This window comes from Lutra lutra, chromosome 3, assembly GCF_902655055.1.
Source record: "Lutra lutra chromosome 3, mLutLut1.2, whole genome shotgun sequence".
Lineage (NCBI taxonomy): Eukaryota > Metazoa > Chordata > Mammalia > Carnivora > Mustelidae > Lutra > Lutra lutra.
The window spans coordinates 113,235,177-113,262,576 of NC_062280.1; the positions used below are offsets into that span (position 1 = coordinate 113,235,177).

Sequence of the window (27,400 nt, forward strand, 5' to 3'; positions counted from 1 at the left end):
GTTAACTCTCAGGACAACCCTGAGTAAGCATTATTATATCAATACACTTCACTGTGTGGACAAAACTGAAGATACACGCTAAGGTTTTCACATTATGAGGGAGAATTACAGACGACCCTGGTTAACAGCAGCCCACCCTATTGCCCCCAAAGCACTAACCTGCTCTCAACTTCCTATCATTCCTAACTGTATTGTTTCTTCAAAAGTTAGTTGTAACTTTTACAGATTATAACTTCTATAACTTTTATAACCTTTATAGTTATATTAGTTATAATCTAATTACTGAAAGAGATATCAGCACAGAACCCACCTCAAATTAACTGGCAGCAAGTTACAGAAACTGCAACAGTGGCAAGATAACTTGACATTATAACAAAGTTGGCATTTCAAGTCAGAGGGGGAAGAATGGACTATATTTAATAAGTGATGTTGGGAAGACTATGTAGCCCTTTGAAAAAAATAAAATGGGATCCATGCTTCATGCATTACTACAGCAGGATAAATAAAAAGAGGATCAAAGATTTTACAGCAAATTAAAAAGTACATGAAGAAAAGACAGAATTCTTTTATAACCTCAGAGTGGAAGAGAGCTTTTTAACTATTAAAAGCTTTCAAAATCTGGGGTGCCTGGGTGGCTCAGTGGGTTAAGCCTCTGCCTTCGGCTCAGGTCATGATCCTAGGGTCCTGGGATCGAGCCCCATGTCGGGCTCTCTGCTCAGCAGGAAGCCTGCTTCCCCTCCTCTCTCTCTCTCTCTGCCTACTTGTGATCTCTCTCTCTGTCAAATAAATAAATAAAATCTTTAAAAAAAAAAAAAAAGCTTTCAAAATCCAAAGGCTATAAAAGATCTAAAAATTTGACTCTGTGAATGAACAAGCAAACCTACTTAGCAAAACACACTATAAGCATGTTCAAAAGACTCAAAAATCAAAGTGCAATCTTAATATACTAGGAATTCCTTGCAATGAGAAAAATAACAGCCCAATAAAAACAAGCAAGGGATATGCGCAGCCAGTTCACTAAAACGAAAATGCAAGTGGCTCCTTAACAAAGAAAAGATGCTCACTCCCACTCATAGGAAGAGAAATACAATTTAAAATACACTAGATAACACTGTTCACCTATCAGATTGGCAAAAATCCCCAAAATGAACAGCATCATGTTGTTCAAGCTGCAAGGAAAAGGCACTTCCAAACATTATGGAGGGAGTGCAAACAGGTACAGACCTTAAGGACGGCAATTAGTAGGTATCAAAATTATAACTGCATATACCTTCTGAATAACAGCCCAATGTTATTGGGCTTTTGGGAATTTATCCTACAGGCATTCTTGCACACATGGATAATGACTGAAGTATAAGTGTATTCACTTCAATATTACTTATGATAGTCAAGTACTAGAAACTTCAAACCCATTAACACATACAATGGATCACTGCGCTGGTACTAAGAGAACAATGAGGCTATCTAAGTAATGAAATAGGAAGCTTTCAATACATGTTGTTATATTTAAAGAAAGTAGAGAATATATGAATTAATTTTGGGTAAAAAGGATAAAAGAACTGCACTCGAATCGGACTATATTTAACTTACATTGGAAGGACATCTAGTTATTTACTATCAGAGAACTCAGAAAACATAAAAGGAAAGGAACAGAGGAACCTTGGTAGATGGGGGACAGAGGAAAGTGTGACATCCTTCCTACACATCTTTTCATGCTTTTATATTTTGAAACCACGTGAATACAAATTAAAAAGAAGTGAATAAGCTCAGCTGTAAGAGTAAAAACTTGACTGAGACTGCATGTGTCCAAACTAAGCAATGGTTTCATCTCTCAAATGGCATCCTCTCTCAAAATGCTTTAAAAACAGACATGGTGGGATATCAGTGAATAAAATGTTCAAACTGAATAAAGGATGGTTTTCTTTCTGAAGAACAAGAGCAAAATGCCTTATCATCCAAGTTAAAGGAAAGCTGAAAAACCAGCCACAGATATAACTGTGAACTTGGTGGAACTCATGGAGGAGAAAGTGTACTATAGGGAGACTGGATCTTTATGTTTTCCAGAATGAACCATTTCCCCATGCCCACTCCTTATGTTCACCCAAAATGTAAAGGACCCCTAAAGAGTTCCCTTACCTGACTCTCATGTTCTCAAGCCAGAAAAAACCCCCAGAAACATAAAAACCCAGATAATCCTAAAAAGTCCTTGGGTCACTCATTTTAGGCCAATTACACCTCTTCCACTAGTCATTTAAAAATGTCTCTGATAATTTAAGTGACCACTTTGAGATTTTCTTTAGGTTTCATTTTCTCTCTCCTCATTATGGTAGAACCCAATTTTTATTATGAATAACACAGTCCAAAATTATTTCCAGAAACACAAAGAAGAAAAATATAAGCTCTATGTTTATTCCACAGTTAGCCTAATAAATCTCCCCCCAGAGCAGCAGCACACTGATAAGATTATTGGACTAGATTAGCCGGTACATGGTAGGCCAATTCTGACCAGGATCTCCACTATCACATTGAGAGTTCAAGTACTTTTGTGGCTCTTAGAATTACTGAAGATGACCATTACACCAGTTGTTGTGGGAGCGCAAACGCATGCTGCAGCATCAGGTGTTGAGTACAATCCCTATGGAATCAGCCTGAGGATATTATTCCTGATGTGGCAAGTGGAGACTCGGACCTTGCACAAAGTAACAGGATTCTGCATGCCACTGGTCTAGTCAACGAACAGTAATTAGGACTTTGTTTTGCAGCCTGGCTTCTTCCCTGTATGGCTTTCATACCCTCTTGAAAGGTGACTTTAGGATAACATGAGAATAATATTTGCCGACATAGACCACCTGTATAAACTCGTCACTCCAACTACCTAGGATGTCTCTGCAGCTTTACCAGATAAAAATCCATTTTGGAGACTGGAGTTTAAATAGTTGACAACATACTACACTAAGTATAGTGCCATGTAAGACATCTCCTCCCAGCATTTATGATGAAAACCAGAGAGATACATATATATATATATATATATATATATATATATATATATAATATATAATTATATATATATATATAATATATAATTATATAAAGTCATGACAAAATTTAGGACATATGAACTTAATTATATAAATAATTTTTGAAGAACTTCATAACAAAGAATAATGTCAACATTCCAATCACTAGGAAAGGGTCTCCACAATTCACCTTAAATATATTCATATTTAAAAGGTCTGGTTCATTAAAAAAAAAAAAAACCAGAAAGGAGTATTTATATTAAATATTTGAATATGTTTTTAAGTGCTTTTGAAAGCAGACTGTATTACATGGTAGTCTTTGACTTTAAATTACTCCTAATGAAAAAAACCATGAACACTTCTATAAGGTATATTACTTGTTAGGCATATTTTAATTCCTTTACATATATTAATATAAGTATTCCTTATAATGATCTGTGAGGTAGGTAATATTATTGCCATTTTCTTTCTTCCCCCATAGATTTATTTATTTGAGAGACAGAGGGAGAATGCGTGCATGAGCATGGGAGGACCAGAGGGAGAGGGAGTACCCTCAAGCAGACTCCCTGCTGAGTGTAGAGTCCGACAAAGGGCTTGATGCCAAGGCTGTGAGATCATGACCTAAGCCAAAATGAAGAGCTGGACACTCAACTGACTGGGCCACCCAGGCACCCCTATTGTTGCCATTTTCCATGTAAGGAAATTGAAGCATTCACTCTTTGGTCTAGCACTTCCACAGATCTTGAAAGTATACCATTAAAACAGGCAACAGCACACGCTGAAATGTCCATCAGGACATCCATAAGCTAGGATACAAAGCAGCCAAAAATAAAGGGAATAAATATCTCTATGTACTGATTTGGAATCATCTCCAGAATATATTAAGAGAAAAAATGCGAGGCATAAAACAGTATATATAAACACAATATGCTGTATTTTCTTTTTCCTTTGAAAGTTACGTCTTTTTTTTTTTTTAAGATTTTTATTTATTTGAGAAAGAGACAGAGCCAGAGAGAGAGAGCACAAGCAGAGGGAGAAGCAGAGGGTGAGGAAGGGAGAAGCAGATTCCCTGCTGAGCAAGGAGCCCACCATCGGGCTTGATCCCAGGATCCTGGGATAATGGCCTGAGCTGAAGGCAGACAAAACCTACTGAACCAGCCAGGTGTGCTCCAACATTTGAGGGATAGAGAGGACAGTGAAACTCCTCACTGTATACCTTTTTATATATTTATATTTTAGAAATATGTGAATCTAAATTAAACAGAAAATGTTACTACATATCCCACAGAGAAACTGATCACTTCAAGTGACCTCTGAATACATTTCCACTCCTTTAGTGGGATGTAGTCTGAAGACAAAAGAACTGCAAAGAAGTCTTAAACTTGGGACGCCTGGGTGGCTCAGTTGGTTGGACGACTGCCTTCGGCTCAGGTCATGATCCTGGAGTCCCGGGATCGAGTCCCGCATCGGGCTCCCAGCTCCACGGGGAGTCTGCTTCTCTCTCTGACCTTCTCCTAGCTCATGCTCTCTCTCACTGTCTCTCTCTCAAATAAATAAATAAAATCTTTAAAAAAAAAAAAAAAAAAAGAAGTCTTAAACTTCACTCAGTCTCTCTCTCTTTTTTTTGTTAGAGATTCTTTATTTCTTCGAGAGAGAGAGACACAGTGAGAGGGGGAACACAAACAGGGGTAGTGGGAGAGGGCGATGCAGACTTCCTGCTAAGCAGGGAGCCTGATGTGGCACTTGATCCCAGGACTCTGGGATCATGACCTGGGCCGAAGATAGACGCTCATCGACTGAGCCACGCAGGCGCCCCAAACGTCATTCGGTCTTATTATTAGTTTAATCTACAGAAAATAAGGGGTTGATTTAAGACCCATGAACTTGGGACTCTGAGTTGTTACTTTGAAACTATTTTTTTTTTACATTATGGACCAAAGAACCAAGTAGTTGTATTAATGTCTTGACACAAGGTTTGCAGCGTAAGAGAAAAGATGTACAAATATAAAACTGAAGAAAGAAAAAAACTTGTAATGTTAAATTTCATTCAGAAATATCAGTATGAAGACATGACTGTGTTTACTATATTGATTACCTCTGTTCACAGAAAGAGCCTAAAAGCAACGATACCCCAGGAGCAATGTGTACCCTTAGCACCCAGATCTTGGGTTCTAATTACCATTCTCCACTAAAGAGAACCAAGAATCACTGGAGAAATGGCTGATTTTAAGACTAGGGAGGCAGAAAAATAAAGGGCCTCATTTACCATGTACCAAAAAGATGAAAGTATTCAAAGTCTAAAAGGAATTATCAAAATGACACTGAAGCCAGTTTGAAAGGGTTCTCACTAGCCAAATTTGGGGCAACTGGGAAAAAAAGATTTTTATTAAAATACACCGAGTAAATAAAACACCTCTAGGTCCATAGTGGCAACTCCCCCATACACAAAAAAGATCAGAGATTAAGCAGGGTCAGTGAGCTAGAAAGTGCTCCCACATCTGTTGTCTTAATCAATATATTCTTTGTCCTAGCGATGAGAATTTCTTTAATGGCCTCAAAGGCAGCTCTAGGGACAGAGACCCAAATTAGAAACTTGAAAAACACAGAAAATTTGGGGTTAATTTACAACAAGTGAACCTGTGACCATCTTCCAGTGTTGAGCTGGATCTTTGTTTGACTTCTTCAGAGTGAGGGCAAGAAGTACTGCAGGCAGAGACTGTAGGTTTGGGATTTTCTCCTCCTCTCAGAGAATAGTAACTAAACAAAAAGTAATGCAATCTCCATCTCTGGCAACACTAAGAGATACCTGACACCTCAAACCACAGAAGAGGTAGCAGAACTGCCAAGGGCAGTGATACCCAAACAGGGACACAGGCGCCAATGCAAACAGGATCTCTGCAGCTACAAGTTAAGGGGCAAAACCCAGTCAAGTATAATTCTCCAAAGTGAGGAGCGCACTCTGACAGAGGAAACCAAAAGCTTTTGTTTGTAACAGCAGGAGCTGTCAGTGAAGCAGGACCTGGACAAGGACTGGTTCCAATATCCAATAATCAATGACAAAGGGTTAAACTAGTAATCACACATACAGATAAGTGCCATGTGAAAAACAGCATGTGGTGAGGGGTGTCTGGCTGGCTCATCAGGTAAAGCAGGTAATTCTCAATCTCAGGGTCATGAATTAAAGCCCTATGTTGGGCACAGGGCTTACTTTAAAAAAACAAACAAAAAACCCCCAGCATGTGGTGAGACCCAGGGAAAAGAGAAATTGCCATCTGGGGCAGTCTATCTACACTGGCAGGAGAGAAGTACAACCAAGAAAACATCAACAGTCATTAGGAAAATTTCCCCTAGCCAATATACAGCCCAGCCCACAAGAACCAATTACAAATAGCTGATGCAGAATAAGTTCAACTCAATTCAAAGATGAGTACTCAGAAAGCAACCAGCACAAAACTTATTTCATGATGCTATAAGAAAAATGGTGGACAGAAAAGGAAGTTTACTAGAAACGCTTTCACTAAGCAGATGAAAATTGTACCATGAACGAAGAAATGTAATGAAATAACTCCTTCCATGAAATGAAAACACAAAGCAAAGATATAAGAGCTCACTGGACATAATAATAAGACAACAGAAGGGAGACAAAATAAATAGGCATAGTTCAGGAGAGAAACAGAAGAAAATATCCACCTGTGTCAGGAATATAGGCAAAACTATAAGTTGAGCATGACAGACAATGCTGGAAACTGTAAGAAACAGAAAAGACTTTGAGAATATTAAGCAGAATCAAAAGGGAAGAAGTTAATAAAGTTTAGATAAGGAAGTCATACAAAAAAGATCTAACAAATATATAACTGGGTGCCCCTTCACTAAAATGGAATAAAATGAATATATAAAGATACAATTCAAGAAAACTGTCCATAAATATACTTTCATGCTACAGATTAAAAAGGTCACTATGTTTCACAACAAAACGATACATAATGGTCACTATAAAACACATCCCGGGAAGTCACTGAAATTCAAAGATAAAGAAGCTTAGGCAATCAGGCAAAAAGATCAAGATCCTTTTCAAGAGTTTAAAAAAAAAAAACCAGGCTGGCCTTAGACTTCTGTACCTTATCCAGTTCTAGAAGGCAGAGGAAAAACAGTGATAAAAAACTCACAGAAAGAATACAGAAACCAAAACAATTATCATCTAAACTACTGTTTAAGTATAATGGTATCTGCTAAACTATTTTGATTACACGAAAATGCAAAATACTGGTCTTGTCTCCTTGAAGAAAGTAACAGAATAAATTTCATTCAACTAAGCAAGGAACAAGAAAGGATAAAGAAACTGGCAGATGAGCATTACTCTATTTAACACAAAGAGTAAGACAACTTAACTTTTTTTTGGAAATTTCCTTCATTTCTATGCCTTGAACCAATTTAATTATCATTGTTTTATCTGGTCTTTGAGAGTTCGGTAAAATTCAATGAAACTGTCTGGGCCTGGTGCTTTTCAGAAGATACTACTTTGAAATTTTTTTCTATTTCTCCAATGGAAATTGGTCTGTTTAAACTTTCTGGCCCCAGAATTCAAAGGGAGCTAGATACTAGATATTCATCACCATTATAGATTTACATAGAAAAATCATCTGGTCATTAGGGTTTCTGTTTGTTTAATGCACTAGTGTATTTCTAGTGCCCAGAACAGTGACTGCCACAATGCTGAAAATCATCTTGACAAAATTCAACATCTCTTTTTATTAAAAACTCAATGCACCAGAAAAGAGATACTTTGATAACATGGTATAAAAAAAAACCTGACTCTTTTCACTGTACAGACATTCATAACTTTTTAATTTCTTTGTATCACCTAAATATATACAGGTAATATAAAATTAAAATGAACAACACATAGTCTGTTTTATGTTGGGCAGTTGTGTCTCTGTACCTCAGGCAATATTTTCAATCACCAGGAAGTGTCCTCATTTTACTGAAGAGGAGACTAAGGATCAGGGAAGTTGAGAAACTTGCCTAATGTCACACAGCTAGTGAATGATAGAGCTAATGGTTAAATATAAGTCCTAGGTACACTTCTGCATTTAAAAGTTACTTTTTTCAGAGTTCTGTTCTAGGCCCTCTTAACTATTTATTCCCCTTGGAGAGCCTCAAATACCTCAAAGGTTTAACTGCAGCCCACAGGTTGATGACTTCCAAACTCGTTATCTCTGGTACCGACATCTCTTCAATCACCTGCTGACAACTGCCATTTGATTGTTCCACAGATAAACTCAGTATCTCAAAAGGCAACATTCTTTCTAAAACTCACTTTCTTTCTCGTTTCCTTTTTATTTACTTGGTCAAACAATGAAGAAACCAGGGAGGCGTCTAGACTCTCTCTTCCTCATCACTCTGCCCTGCCTCCAGCTGGCAACTGACAGTTATGGATGGTCTCCATATGTATGACAGCTTTAGTCTCCATGCCTACTACCCCTCTTCTTCTGTTCAGTGAATCACTTGTTTATATTGCCCAAGGCACAACATAACCAAACGAATAGATCAAGGAAGACCTCCTGGCAAGACTCACATCCCACTGCCTCCCCCCAACTTTCACAGCCTTACCACAATATGGCTTGGGACAGAAGGACAAACACCATCATATCTTCACCCAACTGTGTCATTTCTAGGAAGCATCACAGATTATTCCTTCACTTTATTCCTGTATGGCTCTACAGATCTCTCCCTTTTCAGATACCCAATCCTTCCAGTGCAGCCTCTGAACAGTCCATTTAGTAAAAGCCCCTACATCCTCAATCTCTTCTCTGAATATATCCTTTACCTCCCTGCCCTAATGAATCTGGGTTCTCCCCTGAGAACACTGCTTCCTCCTCCAGCCCTCTCATCTGGGAGACATTTTTTCTCTCGCAAACCTCTTCCCCATCTATACAGTTTTCCTAAATAATCTCCTTCACAACTCTTTCCTGGACTCCAAACTCATCTATTAACCAATCTCAACATCTCCACTTGGGTGCTCACAAGTCAGCACAACCTTCCAATGTCCAAAAATAGTCTGGAATTCCTCCCCCAAACCTACTCTTCCCATTGTTCCTCATCTCAAGTTATAGCAACTCCACCTTTCTAGCTTCATAGGCCAACTAGCAGGGCCAGAATCCTGACTCTTCTTGTTCTCTCACTGCCTCTATGTAATTCCTCTGAAATCCTCAACCAACTTCAAAACTCTATTCTGAATCTAACCATGTCTTTTCACCTCCAGCAATGACCTCTTCTCAATTTCTGCATGCCTTCCTAAACCATATCTCCATTTCCAACTTTGCCTCTCCACAGTAGCCAGGCTTAAGATCATAACACTGCTCTGCTCAAAACTCCGTTAAGGCTTCCCACTGTACCCCAGCAAAGTCTAAACCTGTAGAGGGCTTCCCATGGCCCTCATGTGGAGATCCTGTTACCTCCTAAAATAATCTCTTGCCACTCTCCTACCATAGCCTCTTGCTTCTCCTTATCTATGGCAAACACACTCCTGTCTCAGGGCCTTTACACTTATTGTTCCCACCGTGCAGAATGCTCTTACCCACACAGCCACAGGACTCACTTCATTAAATCTTTCAATTTTCTGCTCTAATCCATTCTTTTTTTTTTTTTTTTAGACTTTATTTATTTATTTGACAGACAGATTATAAGTAGACAGAGAGGCAGGCAGAGAGAAAGGGGGAAGCAGGCTCCCTGCTGAGCAGAGAGCCAGATGCAGGGCTCAATCCCAGGACCCTGAGATCATGACCTGAGCCGAAGGCAGAGGCTTAACCCACTGAGCCGCCCAGGCACCCCTGCTCTAATCCATTCTTAACAATAGTCTTCCCAGACCACCTTATAGGAAATAGCCTGTACCGCTTACCTTGTCACTCCAAATCTTACCCTAATTTTTCCTCAAAGCACTTTTGACCATCTAAAAAAACCTTTCTTATTTGTATGTCTCTAGCCCCTAAAAACAGAAACTCTATGAGGACAGGAATTTCTGGTTGTCCACTGCTTTATCTCCAGCACTAAGTATTTATTGAGTTAAATGAAAGGACAGAAAGGAAAGGAAAAAGGGAAAGGAGGAGAGCCTGATCTCCAAACCCCCAAATATACCTAAGTGCAGAATCAGTAGCATGTGCTGCAGTTGTAGTAATGACTGGAGACTGAGCTCTGGTGGCTGAAACAGTTGCTACCACAGCAGGAGGGATGGTATTAGAGGTGGTCACAGGTGGACGAGACTACCAAGAGAAGAGAAAAAATAATTCATTTAAAACAAGGAGCAAAATAAAATACAGTAAGCCAAACAGTGAAAGTATAATTTGAAACTTGGGCCTTCAAACAAGCACATCTGTGTCCAAACGAAAGCAAATTCTCACACTATGACTAAAGAATTCTCTTTTCAGACAGGTAATTTTAACATCCAAGAGACAGAATTACCAAAAAATATCCTATCTTGGCTGGATGGACTATATAAATTTCTCCCTTCCAAGTAGGACTGGATGCAACATTTTGTCCTATTAGTATGAGTTGGGATCCTACCCTTCAGATCTAGAGTGCCCATAGATTTGTTGTTGGTTCTGGTGTAGACATTTTACACTACCACAAAACCAAGTGCTTTCCATAGGGGGATCTCAGCCATCAGATGGAACCACTGGCTCTCAGCCCTCTAAACTAGCAAACACATGAAAACAGCGCTTGCCTGCAGAAGATTCAGGGTGCCCTAGATGCTCTCTGGCTGTTTTCACATGGATGTACTTCCCGTACCTTCCCCTATACTACATCTGGGTGTAAAATCTTCACCAAACAAGCTCCATCTTGGGCTTCACCTGCTTATCCACCATCGATTCTTTCAATCATCTGAGCTCTCCTGGGTAGACCCTTTCTTGACCCTGATACAGTAAAATTCACAAATGCTGCCCATTCTGAATCTGACTCTCACTTCCAGACCTTTTACCTGTTGTGCCAATTGTTACAGCTTGTCTCATAGTAGGATCGTCACACTATCTTTAGTGAACTCCTTTTCCTGGTAAAGAACCAATTCTTTCTGTATACCATTTACATTCCAGGGGGCTAATGAGTCTCCAAATGTGTTTTATTAGCCAGCAAGATCCCTTATTTTCTTTTAAACTGAGAACTCTAGGCTGGACATGTATTACCCCGTGTCCTACTCAGCACCCTTACTGTCTTAAACCTGCTGGTTCCACATACATTACCAGTCTGGCCCCCGAAAGTATCTGAATTTTCATCTGTCAGTGATTCAGCTCCATTAGTCTTTCAAGGATAGTTCTTTGACAGTACGTTATTGTGTTCGAGAAACTTAGTGGCTCTCTGTTGTGTACAAAATCAGATTTATACTCTGTATCTTAGAGCTCTGAATTTAGAGACATCACAATGTCACTTCATCATACACTATACCTCAGTAGTACTGAGCCCATAGATTTCCTTGAAAAAAAGTGGAAAGGCACTGTCTTCCTTGAAAAGCATACACAAGTGCATAATAACATGCACTAAATATGTAAGGGCTCATAAATCCCAATCTGAATGAAAACCTCTCAGTTCTGGATTGCCTCTACTAAACACTATGTAACCACCACCGTCCTCCTCACCACCATTCACAGTATTGTTCCTTTCACTGCCTCTCCACTTCTCTGAATCCCTGTTACCACACCCATCCCAGTGAAAGCTTCCCTTACCACGGCTCCTCCAAATCCCAAGATGGCTGATCACATTGCAGCGTATATAACTCAACCTTCCTGACCTCTTGGCAACTAGATCAAAAGTCACTTGAAGTCAAAGGACTCTCCCAGGCTCTAGCAGAGTCAAGAACTCAGAGTAGGCACCTAATACTTGCTAGCTGACTACCTACAACCTGACGTGCCTGGATTGGTTGGTGAATGATGTGCTGTACTGCTGGCTGAGCCGTAGCAGCATTTGGCAACTGGGAAGTCGGCCTCAGGACCGTGGTTACTTTAGAACTGGACATCACAGCAGCAGCAGCTGCACCTAGAAAAAAATTGTTTTCATTAGTATGGCTTATGGGCTCACAATTTACATAGTTCCCATTATATGCCCTAGAAAATAATTTCTAAACCTCAGTATGCCAGTAATTTAGCGGAGGTGCTGTATGTATATTTCCCTTTCCTCCCACAGAAAATTTGGAAAATGTGCTCTCAAGGTTGTGATTTTATAATAATAATAACCTGTGTTGCTTTTTCAAGGACATTCTTAAATGAAACTGGCTGTCTTTTTTTTAAAATACAAGTGTGCAGAAGAGAAGCACACATTGAACAGCACAGCATCATGCCATCACCTTCATTTAGGCCAAGGCTCCGGCAGTGTCACCACCAAGGAGGGTTCACTTGAACCACCACAGCCTTTGTATCATCAGTGCAAACGTCAACAGGGCACAACAGGCAAATGAAATCTTAGTATTTTCATGAAAGTTGTTTTGACCTAACAAAGACCCCCTTGCAGTCTACGAAATTCACTCTGAGAACCACTAAATTATGTTATGACCAAGTAAACCTGGTTTTGTACTTGTGAGCCTGATTTGGGCAGCAATGATTTTACACTCGTCAACAGAAGGCTACAGTTTCTGATCAAGTAGAGAAAATCATTAAATTTAATACCTGTCAACCTATTAGAACTTAATTGTATGAGTAAATTTATATTATGGCTATATTACTTGAATAACCATTATCACTGAACTTTAAAAATAGTATTTGTATTACTGACTTACTAACAACAATGACCATTTTGGACTATCTACAGCTTTGAGTTCCTCACTACAAGGGACAATATTTAGACCATACTAAAAATCTGAATTGCTTTAAGTTTACACACACAAGCATACACACGCTTGTTGAAATGCAACTAACTGTAACTCACATATACTAGATCATGCTCTAAATGTGTACTGCTCTGTTTCTTTTATCCTGTAACTTTAGTAAGATGATTCTAAATATATTTTTTGGACAGTAGCAGAAATCTCTTAACAAATATCTATCTGCCACAGCACTTGGGAGAATTTGAACAAAATGTGCAGTTTCTACCTCGCGGTAAATGAGAAGCTCCGATGTGAAGAGGGGGCCCAGGAGCATTGCTGCGGATAATAGACATCTGTACATTTGTGGTCATGATGTGATGCAGGTTACTGGGATGTCCCTGCAAGAAACAGGATGTAATGTTATTTTTATGCGCTTAGTTTTAGTCACTGACGCCTAGCCATTGCTTCTAGGAGGTCAGTTGCCTCCAAATGTGGGTCAGGGTATTCCTTTTAGACAGTGAGTATCCCAAAGGAAAGGACATTTAGCTTTTTTTTTTAATACAACATATTTCATGATGACCTGTGCCAGCAGGCATGTGGTGACTCTGAGGACCCTTCAATTCCTCAAGCCTAGCTAGGTGCTAGGTCTCTAATAGAGACTAATAGACATTTGACTGTCCACTTTGGGACAATCTCATCTTCAATATTAGTTTTTTACACTTGTTTTCTTTGCCTTGGCCAAAAGCTTATTTCTTCCTATTCTATTTTCCTTACATGCCACAGCATTCATCCACCCTTTATGCTACACAGGACTTCTAAGTAAATGTCAATTAGCACTGAGCAGGTACTCCCTTATGCGTTCTTTAGCTCTCCACTTAGAAGTCCCTTCCTCACATGCTCCCAGCCCTGACGCCAGTGTTTCCCAGCTGGGGGTTCTAGCACTTCTGGGAGTACTCAGCAGTACAACAGAAGGAAGAAAACATAGCATGTCTTCTTGGAATACCAATTTTTAATTGAAACTTGAAGGGAAAAGTTTTAGATTCAGGTCTTTTCCCTTAGCAACCCAAAATATTTAAATGAATCACATACATGTCATGGAGTAGGCATAGAATTTCAGGAAAAAATTTAAAACACCATGAAATAAGTGTTCATGACTGGTGACCTGCTTGAGGGAACCTGCTAGGTGCCCAAGAGATACACATTCATTCTCCTCAGAGAAAGTCCTAGAAATGTATGACTGCCATGAAGCAATTCTCAATTCCCACAAATGAACTCTGAGCACTTCAAGAATACAGACTGTCCTATCTAGATTTGTATCTCACACTGAGGATGGTGCCTCATACACAGCAGATGCTTGATACATACTGGCCTACTGACAAACAGCACTGTGTGTGTTGGTTTTACTTCTCTCAGACCTACTATCTTCCCATTGCAGATATCAGTGACCATTTAATTTTTTATTTAGTACAGTGCCTAATGTACTGCTGGCATTCAATAAATAATGATCAACAGTTTGGCATCTCAGTTTGAAAATCAGCAAATTAAGAGGAAAAAAACCTGTTGTCCACTGATTGTTGCCACAGGAATGGCTGAAGCTTGAGGGATGCTACTCTCCATGGTAACGGTAACCTGCCCTGGAACCTTGGGGGGAAGTGACAAGGTAGAAGGTGGAGCAGGAGCAATGGGACGGCTAGGCATGGTGGGCTTCGGGGGCGGCTGCAAACAGAAAACCACACGAAACATATCAATAGCTTTTTACAAGTGATACATTTCATTCTATAGTTAAAAGTACACAAATCAAACATGGAGAGTGCCAGGAAGGATCCAAAAGCCTTATATATTTTATCTCTTAGCATCACAGCTTTTCCACTGAAGTACCAGCATTTCCATTTCACAGATGAGGAAACATACAAAGCAAGGCTATGTCACCTGCTCAAAGCCATGCAGACAGTAAAAACTAGAACTAGGACCAAGGCCCAGATCTGCATGGCTCACAGCCCACACTCTTTCTCCTATACAATGCTGCATCCCAAGTTTGGGAGGAAGTAAACAAAACTCCTAGCAACTGAAACATAGCCACGAGGTAAAATACAAGGCAATATTCTCAGATACCCCTGAATTAGCAAGCTTTAAAACAAAACCTTGGAGAAGAGTGCCACTCCAAGATAAAATCTGAGTTAGCATGCCTGTAACTTGAATAAAATCAATGTCAAAAGGGTTACTAGAAAAGATCCTATGATGCCAACTGCCCAGCGGCACAAGAGTAGGCACTGCAGAACAGCGCAGCTCTAAGTGACACAGAAGAGCTGAACTGATGGGTCAAAAAGAAAACACTAAAATCCTGGGTACAGCCTAAGACTTTTTGAAAATTGTCAGGAAGATTAGCCAGTCTTTAGCTGTGGTTTAATGTGAAATTTTAAACCTCTCCATTACCTTCATAAGTCCCTCCGAAAAGGAGAGTGGCACTGCTGGCGTCAGATGTGCTGGTGGGGCTGTCACTGTGACGGGTGTGCCCGATGCAACAGCATGGTGTGTAGACAACATCTGCACCTGTGGATAGGGCCTTACCACAACAGGCTCTTGCTTCTCTTCGCGGGACTGTAGGGAGCTGCTGGAACCCATGTGCTCCCTGGCAGTGACTTCAGCCTCTCGACTAGATTCATCGTTGACTAGTAAGGACATTAAGGGAGAGAAAGCATGTCATATGCTTCCAATATGAATTAATATTAATGAATGGCAAGCACATACAACAGTGGTACTTGCAACTAAGTTTCAGTGTTGATAAAGTGACCATTTCCTTGGGAGATTTTCTTTTTTTTTTTTTTTTTTAAGATTTTATTTATTTGTCAGAGAGAGAGAGTACACACAAGCAGGCAGAGAGAGAGGAGGAAGCAGGATCCCTGCCGAGCAAGGAGCCCGATGCGGGACTCGATCCCAGGACCCCAGGATTATGACCTCAGCCGAAGGCAGTGGCTTAACCCACTGAGCCACCCAGGCGTCCCTCCTTGGGAGATTTTCTTAAGGAGAATGTGGGCATTAGGTTCCCCAACAGATATCAAACACAAGAGTCATACCTATGGAACACGGGCCTTACTCTGGATATTTTGGCTTTTCCACTCCTATGAACAAAGGGCCTGATAACTATCTAAAAGAAACTTAAGAGGCGCCTGGGTGGCTTAGTCGGTTAAGGGTCTGCCTTCAGCTCAGGTCATGATCTTGGGGTCCTGAGATCAAGGCCCATGTTGTGGTCCCTGCTCAGAGGGAAGCCTGCTTCTCCCTCCTGCTCTGCTCCTCCCTGCTCGTGCTCTCTCTCAAATAAATAAATAATCTTAAAAAAAAAAAATGAACTCAGAAGAGCAAAACTAGATACGATGCTTTCATTTAAGATATTTAGAAATTTATAAAAACATTAACATTAAAATGATAATTTAAATATAATTCTTTTTTTAAAAGATTTTATTTATTTACTTGTGTGTGAGAGAGAGAGAGAGTGCACGCAGCCATGTGCACAACTCGGGGAGGGGCTTCAGGAAAAGGAGGAGGAGATTCCCCAGAGTGTAGAGTCTGATATGGGGAGCTCGACCCCAGGACCCCAAGCCAAAGTCAGACAGTTAACCAACTGAGTCACCTAGGTGCCCCTAAATACAATTCTTAAGTCCAAGAGTATACAGCTTTTCAAAACAAATTTCCTACAAAGCAAACATGGAACTCTTCATCATTATTCATCATTATTACAATGTACAAAGCCTTTGAAACTCAACAATTTCACTTATAGGAATGTATCCTATAGATACATGGCATCGTGTAAAATGACTTGTGTACCAGATTATTTGTTTCACCATTTTTATTCCAGTAAAGGAAGTTTTTTTTTTTTTTTTAAAGATTTTATTTATTTATTTGACAGAGAGAGATCACAAGTAGACGGAGAGGAAGGCAGAGAGAGAGAGGGAAGCAGGCTTCTCGCTGAGCAGAGAGCCCGATGTGGGACTCGATCCCAGGACCCTGAGATCATGACCTGAGCCGAAGGCAGCGGCTTAACCCACTGAGCCACCCAGGCGCCCCTCCAGTAAAGGAAGTTTTAAAACTTGTCTATCAACAGGAAACTTGCTATATTAATTATAGGAGAAATACTTTTCACTATACTTTCTTTGGGAATTTTGGACCATGAAAACATGTAACCTACTTAAAAACTAACTTAAAAAATCAAGGACCTAATCTAATAAAAGAGAGTTTGTGAAAATTATTTCATACTTGTCTATCATTTTCTCAAAATAATATTAACATTTTTCTGAAAACAGAGATTAAACTTATGTAAAAAATTTCAAGTATCTGTAAACCTATCAAGAAAATAAAGATGCTCCCAAAGTCTATTTCCCGAAAGCACTAAGAGTTAATATGTTGGTAAAACCTTGAGCCATTTCTCATCTTTAATTTTGGGTGGGCTTTTATTTGTGTAACTTTTCAACAAACTATAACCTTCATAAAGTGCACAAATGTAAATTGTATAGCTCAACGAACTTACACAAACCAAATACACCTGAGTAACCAGCACCCAGCTCAAGATGCAAAACATTCCCTAGAAGCCCTCTGTTCAGCTGGATTCCTCACTATACCTTCCAAGGTATCCCAACCTCTAGCACCACAGATTACTGTTATCTATTTTTGAACTTTATATAAATAGACTCATAGCAAATGCATCCTGTTGCATCTTGCTTTTTTCACTTACAAGTATAAGATCCATGAATGTCACTGCATGTTGCTGCAGATCTTTCACTGTCAGTATAGTAGATCACTCTGGGAATCAACTAGAAATTATCCGTTTTATTGTTAATAGGCATTGAGATAGTTTTCAGTTTTTTGCTATTATGAATGTTAGTGCTAGTAATACTCCCACACATGTCTTCTGGTGAACTATTTACCATTTCTATTGGATATATACCCAGAAGTGAAATTGCTGAGTAATAGTGAATATATACTACATCATTTAAGAAAATGCTAAATGAAATTCCATTGCATAGATACACTATAGCTAGCTAGCTTGCTTGCTTGCTTGCTTGCTTGCTTTTTCTTTCAGTAGGCCCCAAGCCCAGCATGGAGCCCAGCACAAGGCCTGAACTCACAACACAGAGATCAAGAGCTGAGTTGAGATCAAGAAAGAGACGCTTAACCAACTAAGCCAACCAGGCACCCCAACTACAGCTTTTTAAACCATTATATCATCGGTGGGCTTTCAGGTTATTTCCAATTTTTTTTTTTAAGATTTATTTATTTATTTGATAGAGATCACAAGTAGGCAGAGAGGCAGGCGGGGGGTGGGGGAAGCAGACTCCCTGCTGAGCTGAGAGCCCAACGTGGGGCTCCTTCCCAGGACCCTGAGATGATGAAGGCAGAGGCTTCAACCCACTGAACCACCCAGGCGCCCCATATTTCCAAATTTTTTGCTATTATCAATAACTCGGATAAAAGTCCATATGTACTTTGAGTCCTTGTTCAGTGATTTCCTCAGGAAAAAAATTTTTGAAAAATACATGTACTGGGTGAAAAGACTGATGTATATTTTACATATACATCATTTCTCCCTGGTCATTCAGATTTTTTAAAAATTCTGATTCTTAAAACCACTTTATGGTTGATGGCTATTAAGATGGGCACTTATAATGAGCACTAGCTATGACATTTAAGTAATGAATCACTAAACTGTACACCTGAAATGAGTATTACCTGCTACATCACTAACTAGTTTTTTTAAAAACTTGAAATCAAAACAAATAAAACCACTTTACTGATGTACAGTTTACATACAATAAGATATCTACTCTAAAAGTAGAGAGTTCAACAGTTTTTTTTTACATTCTTAACCAACAACCTAGGAGCAGAATGGCTGGATTAAATGTTAAATACATGTTTAACTTTAATAGACCGCTGGAATACCTTCTAAAGTGGTTGTATCCACATTATGTTTCTGTTACCCAGTGTATTAAGAGTTCTGGCAGCCCCTCATCATCCCAATTCTTGATACACAGATACTGTACTGGGTGTACAGTGGGTGTGTTGTGATTTTAATTAGAATTTCCATGACTAGTGATGTTGAAAATCTTTTATGTGACCACAGGGCATTCATATACATCTTCCTCTGTGAAGCATATGTGTCTATCTTTTGTCATTTTTTAGTCAATCAGCTTTATTGAGATACAGTAAAAAAACAAAAAACAAAAAACAAAAAAAAAACAACCACCCACTAATTCTTTATATAGAATTAGATAAAATTTTACAAAAGTAGACAGTACTACAGGGATCCTGGATGGCTCAGTTAAGCATTTGACTCTTGATTTCGGCTCAGGTCATGATCTAAGGGTTGTGAGCTAGAGCTAGAGCCCTGTGTCTCCTCCTCGGTGTGGAGCTTGTCTGACAGTCTCTCCCTCTGCCCCGCCCTCTAAAAAACAAAGTATATAGTACTATAAACCACAATCAATCACCATACAAAATATTTTCCATTATTCTCACTGGTTCATTCATGCCCCTTTGCAGGCAATTCCCTTCCTCCCACCCTCCCATCCCTTAGACACCACTAATCTGCTAACACTATAGCTTTGTGTTTTCTGGAATTTCTTGCAAACAGAATCATACAATATGTGGTTCTTATTTTTAAAAGATTTATTTATTTGAGAGAGAGCACATGTGTCAGTGCGTTGGGCGGGTAGGGAGAGAAGGCAGTGGGAGAGAATCCCAAGCATACTCCCCACTGATCCCAACATGGGGCTTAATCCCAAGACCCTGAGACCATGACCTAAGCCGAAACCAACAGCTGGACATTCAACAAACTAAGCCACCCATCCCCCCCAATACAGTATGTAGTCCTCTGTGTCTTCTTCCTTCTCTTAGTACAGTTCACCCTTGAACAACATGGTTTGAATTGCCTGGCTTCACTTATATGCGGATTTTTTTTTTTTTAAGATTTTATTTATTTATTTGGGAGAGAGAGCATGAGCATGGGCAGGGGACAGAAGAGGGAGAAGCAGATTTCTTGCTAAGCAGGGAGCCTGATGTGGGGCTCATTCCCAGGACCCCAAGATCATGACCTGAGCTGAAGGCAGACGCTTAACCGACTGAGCAACCCAGGCACCTCAGGTGGATTTTTTTTTTTGATAAATACAGTACAGTGCTGTAAATGATTCTCTCTTTCTTACGCTTTTCTTAATAAGTTTTCTTTTCTCTAGCTTACTTTATTATAAAAATACAGTATATAATACATACAAAATAAAAATATGTATTGTTTATCAATAAGGCTTCCATTCAACAGTAGGCTATTAGTAGCTAAGTTTTTGCAGAGTCAAAGTTATACTCAAATTCTTGACTGCACAGAGGGTCAGTGACCCTAAAACCCAGGTTGTTCAAGGGTTAAGTGCATATGTTTTTGAGGTTCATTTTATTTTGTTCTACATACCAGATGTTTGTTCACTTTCAATGTTGAGTAATATTCCACTGTACATATATAAACCAAACTTTATCTAGTCACCAGCTAATAAATTTTGGGTTGTTTCCAGTTTTTGGCTACTATGAATACTGCTCCTACGAACACTGGAGTATGGGTCTTTGGACATACATTTTCATTTACCTTGGGTAAATATCTAGGAATGGGACTGCTGGGTTGTACGATAAGTTTGTATTTAACTTTATAAGATACTGCCAAACTGTTTTCCAAAGTGGCTAGATTATTTTACATTCCCACCATGTATGACTTCATCTTGCTCCACAAACATCAAACTTGGTATTGTTGGTCTTTTAATTTTAGTCATTCTAGTGGATGTGTACGATCTGCTGTAAGTTTTAATTTGCATTGCCCTGAGGATTAATACTACTGAGTATCTTTTTATGTGCTTACTAGACATTCAGATATCATCTTTGGTGATGTGTCTATTCAAATATTTTGTCCATTTAAAAAGAAGTCAGGCTGGGGCACCTGGGTGGCTCAGTCAGTTAAGTGTCTGCCTTCAGCTGGGGTCCATGATCCCAGGGTCCTGGGATCAAGCCCCACATCTGACTCCCTGCTCAGCAGGGAGTCTGCTTCTCCCTCTGCCTCCTCCAACTTGTACTAATGCTCTTTCTCAAATAAATAAATAAATAAATAAAATCTTTAATAAAAAAATAAGGCTATCTCATATAGCAAAAGCTATGGGGTTACAAGGGTTTTTTTAATATATTCTCAGGATATAAGTCCTTTGCAGATTTATTTATTGCAACCATCTTCTCAATTTGTGGCTTGCCTCTTTGTTAATAGTGTTTTGAACAGTAGACATTTTTAATTTTGATAAAGTAAAATACACCAGTTGCTTCTGTGATTAGTGGTTTTTGCAACCTAAACAATTTTTGCTCATCCCAAGGTCATAAGCAGTTTCCACGTTTTCTTTTAGAAATTTTAAGTTTTACCTTTAGATCCATAATGATTCATTGTGAGTTAATTTTTGTGTATGGCAGAAGTAAAAGTCAAAGAAGTAAAGGTTCATTTTTTCCATATGGATATTCTGGTGTTCAAGCACTATTTTGTTGAAAAGACTATCATTTCCCTATTGAATTATCTATGCACATTTGTCAAAAATCATTTGACCATTATGCGTGGGTCTATTTCTGGATCCTCCACTTTCAGTGATCTATATTTCTATCTTTATGCCAATATCACACTGTCTTGATTAGTATAGCTTTATAGCAAGTCTTCAAGTAACATAGTAGAGTCCACCAAAATTTTTTTTTAAGGGGTCAAAATTGCTTTGGCTATTGTAGGTCCTTTCGTTTCCACATAAATATAGATTCAGGCTGACAATTTTTACAAAAGGCCATAACAGGATTTTGATTAGAATTTTTTCTAATCTACAGATCCCTTTGGGTAGAACTATTATCTTAAAAATATTGAGTGTTATTTCAATAGATGGGCATGAATGATCACTTCATTTATCTAGGTTTTTAATTGTTCTCAGTCATGTTTGTTTTCTACCCCAAGTCTTACACACATTTTGTTAATATATCCTTAAGTGTTCTGTGTTATTTTTAACACAAGTGTTAAGTGTTTTTTTTTTTGATGCTATTGTAAATGACATTTAAAAAACTTCATTGTTCATTGCTAGTACTAAAATTGGTTTTTATACATTGAACTTTTATCCTGCAGCCTTTACTAATTTTACTTATTGGCTCCAACAGCTTTTTAAACATATGATCTTTATATATGATCATATTGTGAACCTTCCCTGTTGTCCAGATTTTCTCCTGACTAGATTTTAAGGGAAACAGACAATTTCATAACTTTCCCCCAAACCTATTTGTTCAGGAAGATTTTGATTTTTGACAATTTCATTATGATATAATGTACTGACTATCCCCTTTTAAGCTCCTTTTAGAATCATTTAGAACCAAAAGAACCTTGAAAGAATAGTTAAGGAAACTTGTAATCCATACTTCTGACCTTTGAACATGTATCTGAAATCCTGATATGCTTAGGATCCCAAATTAGTTCTTCTAATAAAAGCAATAGAAAATATAGAGAAATATTAAACTCCTTATGGAAAAACTTTTGTATTCTTTTTTTTTTTTTTTAAAGATTTTATTTATTTGACAGAGATCACAAGTAGGCAGAGAGGCAGGGAGAGAGAGAGGAGGAAGCAGGCTCCCTGCTGAGCAGAGAGCCCAATGTGGGGCTCAATCCCAGGACCCTGAGATCATGACGTGAGCCAAAGGCAGAGGCTTAACCCACTGAGCCACCCAGGCGCCCCAAACTTTCATATTTTTTCTAAGAGTCACTGAAGGAAAAAATACGCACAATATTCAAAAGTAAAATTTTAGACAATTTTGGTTTAAGTAAATGATTTCCTTCTCAACAAAGTCTGAGGGCAATTATTGCTAATTGACACCTTTTTTTGTTTTGACTTTTTTTAAAAAAAGATTTCATTTATTTATTTGACAGAATGGAGGGAATGAGCACAAGCAGGGGGAGTGGCAGGCAGAGGAAGAGGGACAAGCAGGCTCCCAATGGAGTAGGAAGCCCAACTCAGGTCATGATCCCAGGTCACTGGGATCACAACCTGAGGTGAAGGCAGATGCTTAAGCAACTGAGCCACCCAGGTGTCCCAACACTGTTTTTAATAAGCACTATAATTCTTTGTAAATAGACGTTCAAAAACATTCTTTTTCAGCTATACTTCTTTAAATTATTCTATGAATTTATAATCAAAGACAATTTGTCAAAAATATTTGTTAAAGAGCAAAGAACTTGAAGTAGCTCTATAAAGACTTTTCGACCACTACTTATGCCCTACAATGTAGCAAGTATAGCACATACAAATGTACACAAAGTTCCAGGTTCCAGGGTATGGTTCCAGCCTTCATTCTACAAGGTCCTACCCCTGACTCCTGTGGTCTAGTTGGCAAACTAACTGGCAAAGATCTCCTAGAAAAAGTGACATCTGAGATGAAACCTCAAGGAAGGACAGGAATTAACCAGATAAGTAAGTGCAAAAAGGAAGAAGGAAGATTGTGGCAAAAGGAACAGAATGTTCCTGTGTTCCTCAAGGTCAAGAATATTGGGAACTTTTTGTCATTCTTTCAGAAAATGAGTAGTTACTATTAAGGACGAGATAAGAAGTAGCTTAAAATTCCTTCAAGTCTAAAGAGAACTAAGATAAATTCGTAACAAAAACTAAGTTGGTAGGAGGGAAGCAAAGGGATAAAGAGATTGAAACATCAAAGTTCCATAACTCACATATAAGAGCCAGAGAGACAGAGCAATTAAAGATGATGCCTGTGTTCCTGGTTTGAGCAATGAGCAGATAGTGGTACCATTTACCATTTTAAGAAAATTAGAAAACAGGTGGTGAAGAAAAAGGAACAGAAAAAGGAATACTTTACTTTGCAATGTCATCTTTTCACCTGAATATACACAAAAAGACTACTTGAAGGAGTACCTCAACTTTAGCACTATTGACTAGACTGGATACTTTGTTGTGGAGGGCTGTCCTGCCCATTTTGGATATTTAGCAGTATCCACCGCCTTTAAATATCAGATGCCAACAGCACCCCCTTACTTGTGGCAACCAAAAATGTATCCGGACATTGCCAAATATTCCCTGGACTGCAAAATCATCCCTGATAACAGGGACCATTGATCTACAGCACTCAAAGGGCATACCATTAAAAACTAAGTGCATATATGTGTACATATTCAGTTGACGCTTGAACAATGCAGGGTTAGCGGTGATGACCACACCTGCAGCCAAAAATCTGCATGTAACTTCTGACTTCCCTAAAGGCTTAACTACTAATAACCTACTGTTGACTGGAAACCTTGCTTGTAACAGTCAGTTAATATGTATTTTGTATATTATACATATTACATATTATATTCTTACACATACATAAGGAACATATGTATATGTACATATGTTATATTTTGTTATATTTTGTATGTTATGTTATATTTTGTATGTTATACATATTACATATTATATTCTTACACATACATAAGGAACACAAAAGTACATATACAGTACTGTACCACATTTATCACAAAAAATTCACAAGTAACGGACCTGTTCAGTTCAAACCCATATTTTTCAAGGATAGACTGTGCTTTTTTTTTTAAACCTTCTTTCCTAGCTCATAGGCTCCTAAAAGGCAAGAATTATGCCTTACACACCTTTGGTCTTCCTCATGGCACTATTATACCTCTGGGCCATAAAAGCAGAACAAGGAGAACACATTAATGTATTTAAAATATAGTTCTCATAGGCATGCTTCGCTATAACTTTCATGTGTACTCCAGTATAAGTGAAAGTATTAAAAAAGGAATTTTTAAAAAACTTGTTTATTCATAAAGGGAGGGAAGAATAGAAGGAAAGGGAGAGACTCTTACGCAGGCTCCATGCACCATGCAGAGCCTGACGTGGGACTCCATCTCAGAACCTAAAATCATGACTTGAGCTGAAATCAAGTCAGATGCTTAACCAACTGAGCCACTTAGGCACCCTCAAAAAACCTTGTTTAAATTAGAATTGTAATATACCCTTTCTTCAAATTTAATAACCTAGAATTTACTAAAATCCCACAAGGAATTTACTAAAATCCCACAAGGAATTTGCTAATTTTTAAATTTTAAATTTAATTTTTTTTAATTTTTTAATAAACATATAATCTATTTTTATCCCCAAGGGTACAGGTCTGTGAATCGCCAGATTTACACACTTCACAGCACTCACCATAGCACATACCCTCCCCAATGTCCATAACCTCACCCCCCTCTTCCCCACCACCCACAGCAACCCTCAGTTTGTTTTGTGAGATTAAGAGTCACTTATGAAAAACTGGCAATGTCTTAAAGCAAGAAGCAATATAGAGGAATGTCACATATCTCACCTGTGGCAGCTGGGTTTATCAATCCTGTAGAACCACTGTTCGCAATCTGTGAAGGAGCCTGGCTTAGCCCAGTGGAAGGGGTTCCTAACCGAGGAAACTGCTGAGAACTCATTTCCACCTGCAGTGCATACAGTCATATGGTTATTACTAAATTCTCACACTAGAATCAATAATGAGAAATTAAAGCATCTCCAATACCTATACTTTTCCTTAAAAAAGCGAATGCAGCTTCATCCACCTAGAACAATTAACTGTGATCAACATACGGTACACAAATGGTCTAAATTCTTTTAAGTTTTTAAAGGATATGGATTAAAATAATAGTAAAATCGTTTGTGTGGTGTTGGGGTATACTATGACACTCCATAAATACTTAAAGATTACCACTCGAAAAAAATCAACACTGAATCCTGTACAAAAGCCATATGATAGGTATTAACAAATCACATATGTATCTGTATTAAGTTTTATGGAAAATGATATATGCCTTTGAAAGACTGAAGCTCACACCAAGGTGAACACAACTGTCATCAGCATGTCATAAGAGGAAGCCGATGAGAGATGCCCAGTTCTAAAAAATCAGAAAGCTTTCCTCAAGACCTAATTCAAAAGGAACTCTGAAATGATTTTCTGCACAGGCCTCCATTTACCGATTTCCTCCCCCTTCTCTCACAGACCCCCTACTGAGCCAGAGGGACCATAGACCTTCGCCACTTTCTCTAAAATCGACCCCCCACTTTTCCCTCAGGAGCCAAGCTCTACCTGTATTCCCAGTTCGCACGCAACCCCACCCCCATCCCGAAGCCCACTGCTGAGATCGCGGAACACAGGTTTCCAGAGACACTTCGGCTGAGACTTGTCTTGGCGGGTAGGAAAGAGGACGGCGTTCTGGGGAGCCCCAGGACAAGCGGTGTGCCTCTTTACCTGCAGCCGCCGCCCGCCGCTCGCACCTCCCGCTTCCATCTCGCCGGGCTGGGGGTGCCGCGGAGGGCCCATCTCGATGGCAGCGCTGGGCTCCTGGGTCGTGGACAGGGCTCCTACCGGAGCGCGCCTCGGGCCCGCCGCTGTCCAGCCCCGCCGGCCCCGCTCACCCGCACCACCCGGCGCCGGCTCTGCTCCAATCTTCTCCCCCCCCGCCCCGAACCTGCCCCTACCTCCCCCGCCCGCCCATTGGCCCCACGCCGGGAGCGTCACTCGAGGGCCCGGACCAATCCGCGGAGGTCTGCGCGCTCTGATCCCGCCCCACCCTCCCGCCGACTCCCAGCCAATCAGGCACGAGCCTCGTCGGGGCAGCCCAAACCCCTCGAGGCTAAGCCAATGGCAGAGGAAGACAAGCGCTCCCGGCGAGGGGGGCGGGGAGGCAGGAGGCCCCGCCTCGGTCGGGGTCTGAAAGCGGCGGGCGCAGGGCCCGGATGTGGAGAGTCACTTTAAACTGCTCCAAGAGCCAAACTCCCTGGGCCGCCCGCCCACCGGCGCTCCCCCGGCTGCTCCACTTCCCCGCCAGGGCCCACGCCCGCCACGCCCCCAAGCCCGAAACAGCCCACCCCTCCTGGAACCTCTCCCTTCCTTGCCGCAGGACACCCAGTCCCTGCCGCCGGCCCAACCGCCGTGTCCAGCTCGTGAAAGAGCCTAGGTCTGAGCCACAGAAGACGAGGCACCGCTGCCCTTCCCCAGGGACGCACGGCAGGACGGACGCTGCAGCCCGGCTCGGCCGCCCCGCCCCCTCGTCTCCTCCCCTCTCCTCCCTTTCCCTCCGCGGCGCCCGTCCCGCCATTACCTGGGTGCTGCGCCGAGGGGCCACCGCGCCGCCTCGAGCTCGCTCCCGTGTTCTCTCTGCCTGTGGGACCGACGTCCTCGGACTCCGGACCCGCCGCCGCCGCCGCCGGGGCGCTAGCACTCTGCCCCCCACCCCTCAGCCCAGCGCCGCTGCTTCCGCCGCCGTAACGAGCTTCTCACCTATTGGCTGGTGTAGGCCCCGCCCTCCTCTAGGGAAGCCAGTCACCGCTCAGTATGAGCGGGAGAGCGGACGGGCCTCCCCCTTGGGGCCGCGGAGTCCTCTGGGAAATGTAGTCTCCGGTGTCAGGAGGGCGGGCCTGGGGCGGGACCTCCAGGCGACCCGGCCGGTGCAACACACCCCTTTGCTGCCTAGAGTGGATCCTGGCTTTTCTCTTTGCCTAGTAAAGAGGTAGTGGATCCC

At 40.4% G+C, this 27,400-nt stretch overlaps 1 protein-coding gene across 8 annotated transcripts in view; it reads right to left on the reverse strand.

Moving 5' to 3' along the window:
- The window catches only part of SAP130 (Sin3A associated protein 130), an 86,517-nt gene extending 59,381 nt beyond the window's left edge, over window positions 1–27,136 (reverse strand). For 2 of the 8 annotated variants that reach the window (XR_007126052.1, XM_047722747.1), the window contains exons 1-7: window positions 26,128–26,329; window positions 25,204–25,321; window positions 15,241–15,476; window positions 14,365–14,523; window positions 13,094–13,205; window positions 11,920–12,044; window positions 10,155–10,279 (exon numbers count right to left, since the gene is read on the reverse strand). Coding sequence is in view for 7 of the 8 variants with exons in the window: in XM_047722747.1 (XP_047578703.1) it covers window positions 10,155–10,279; window positions 11,920–12,044; window positions 13,094–13,205; window positions 14,365–14,523; window positions 15,241–15,476; window positions 25,204–25,321; window positions 26,128–26,199 (947 nt within the window). In the remaining variant the exon portion in view is untranslated. Of the gene's footprint in view, window positions 1–10,154; window positions 10,280–11,919; window positions 12,045–13,093; window positions 13,206–14,364; window positions 14,524–15,240; window positions 15,477–25,203; window positions 25,322–26,127; window positions 26,332–26,980 lie in introns of those variants that run through there. The other 6 variants (XM_047722750.1, XM_047722749.1, XM_047722748.1 and 3 more) reach the window with 6 other exon arrangements.
- Between the last annotated feature and the right edge of the window lie 264 nt (window positions 27,137–27,400).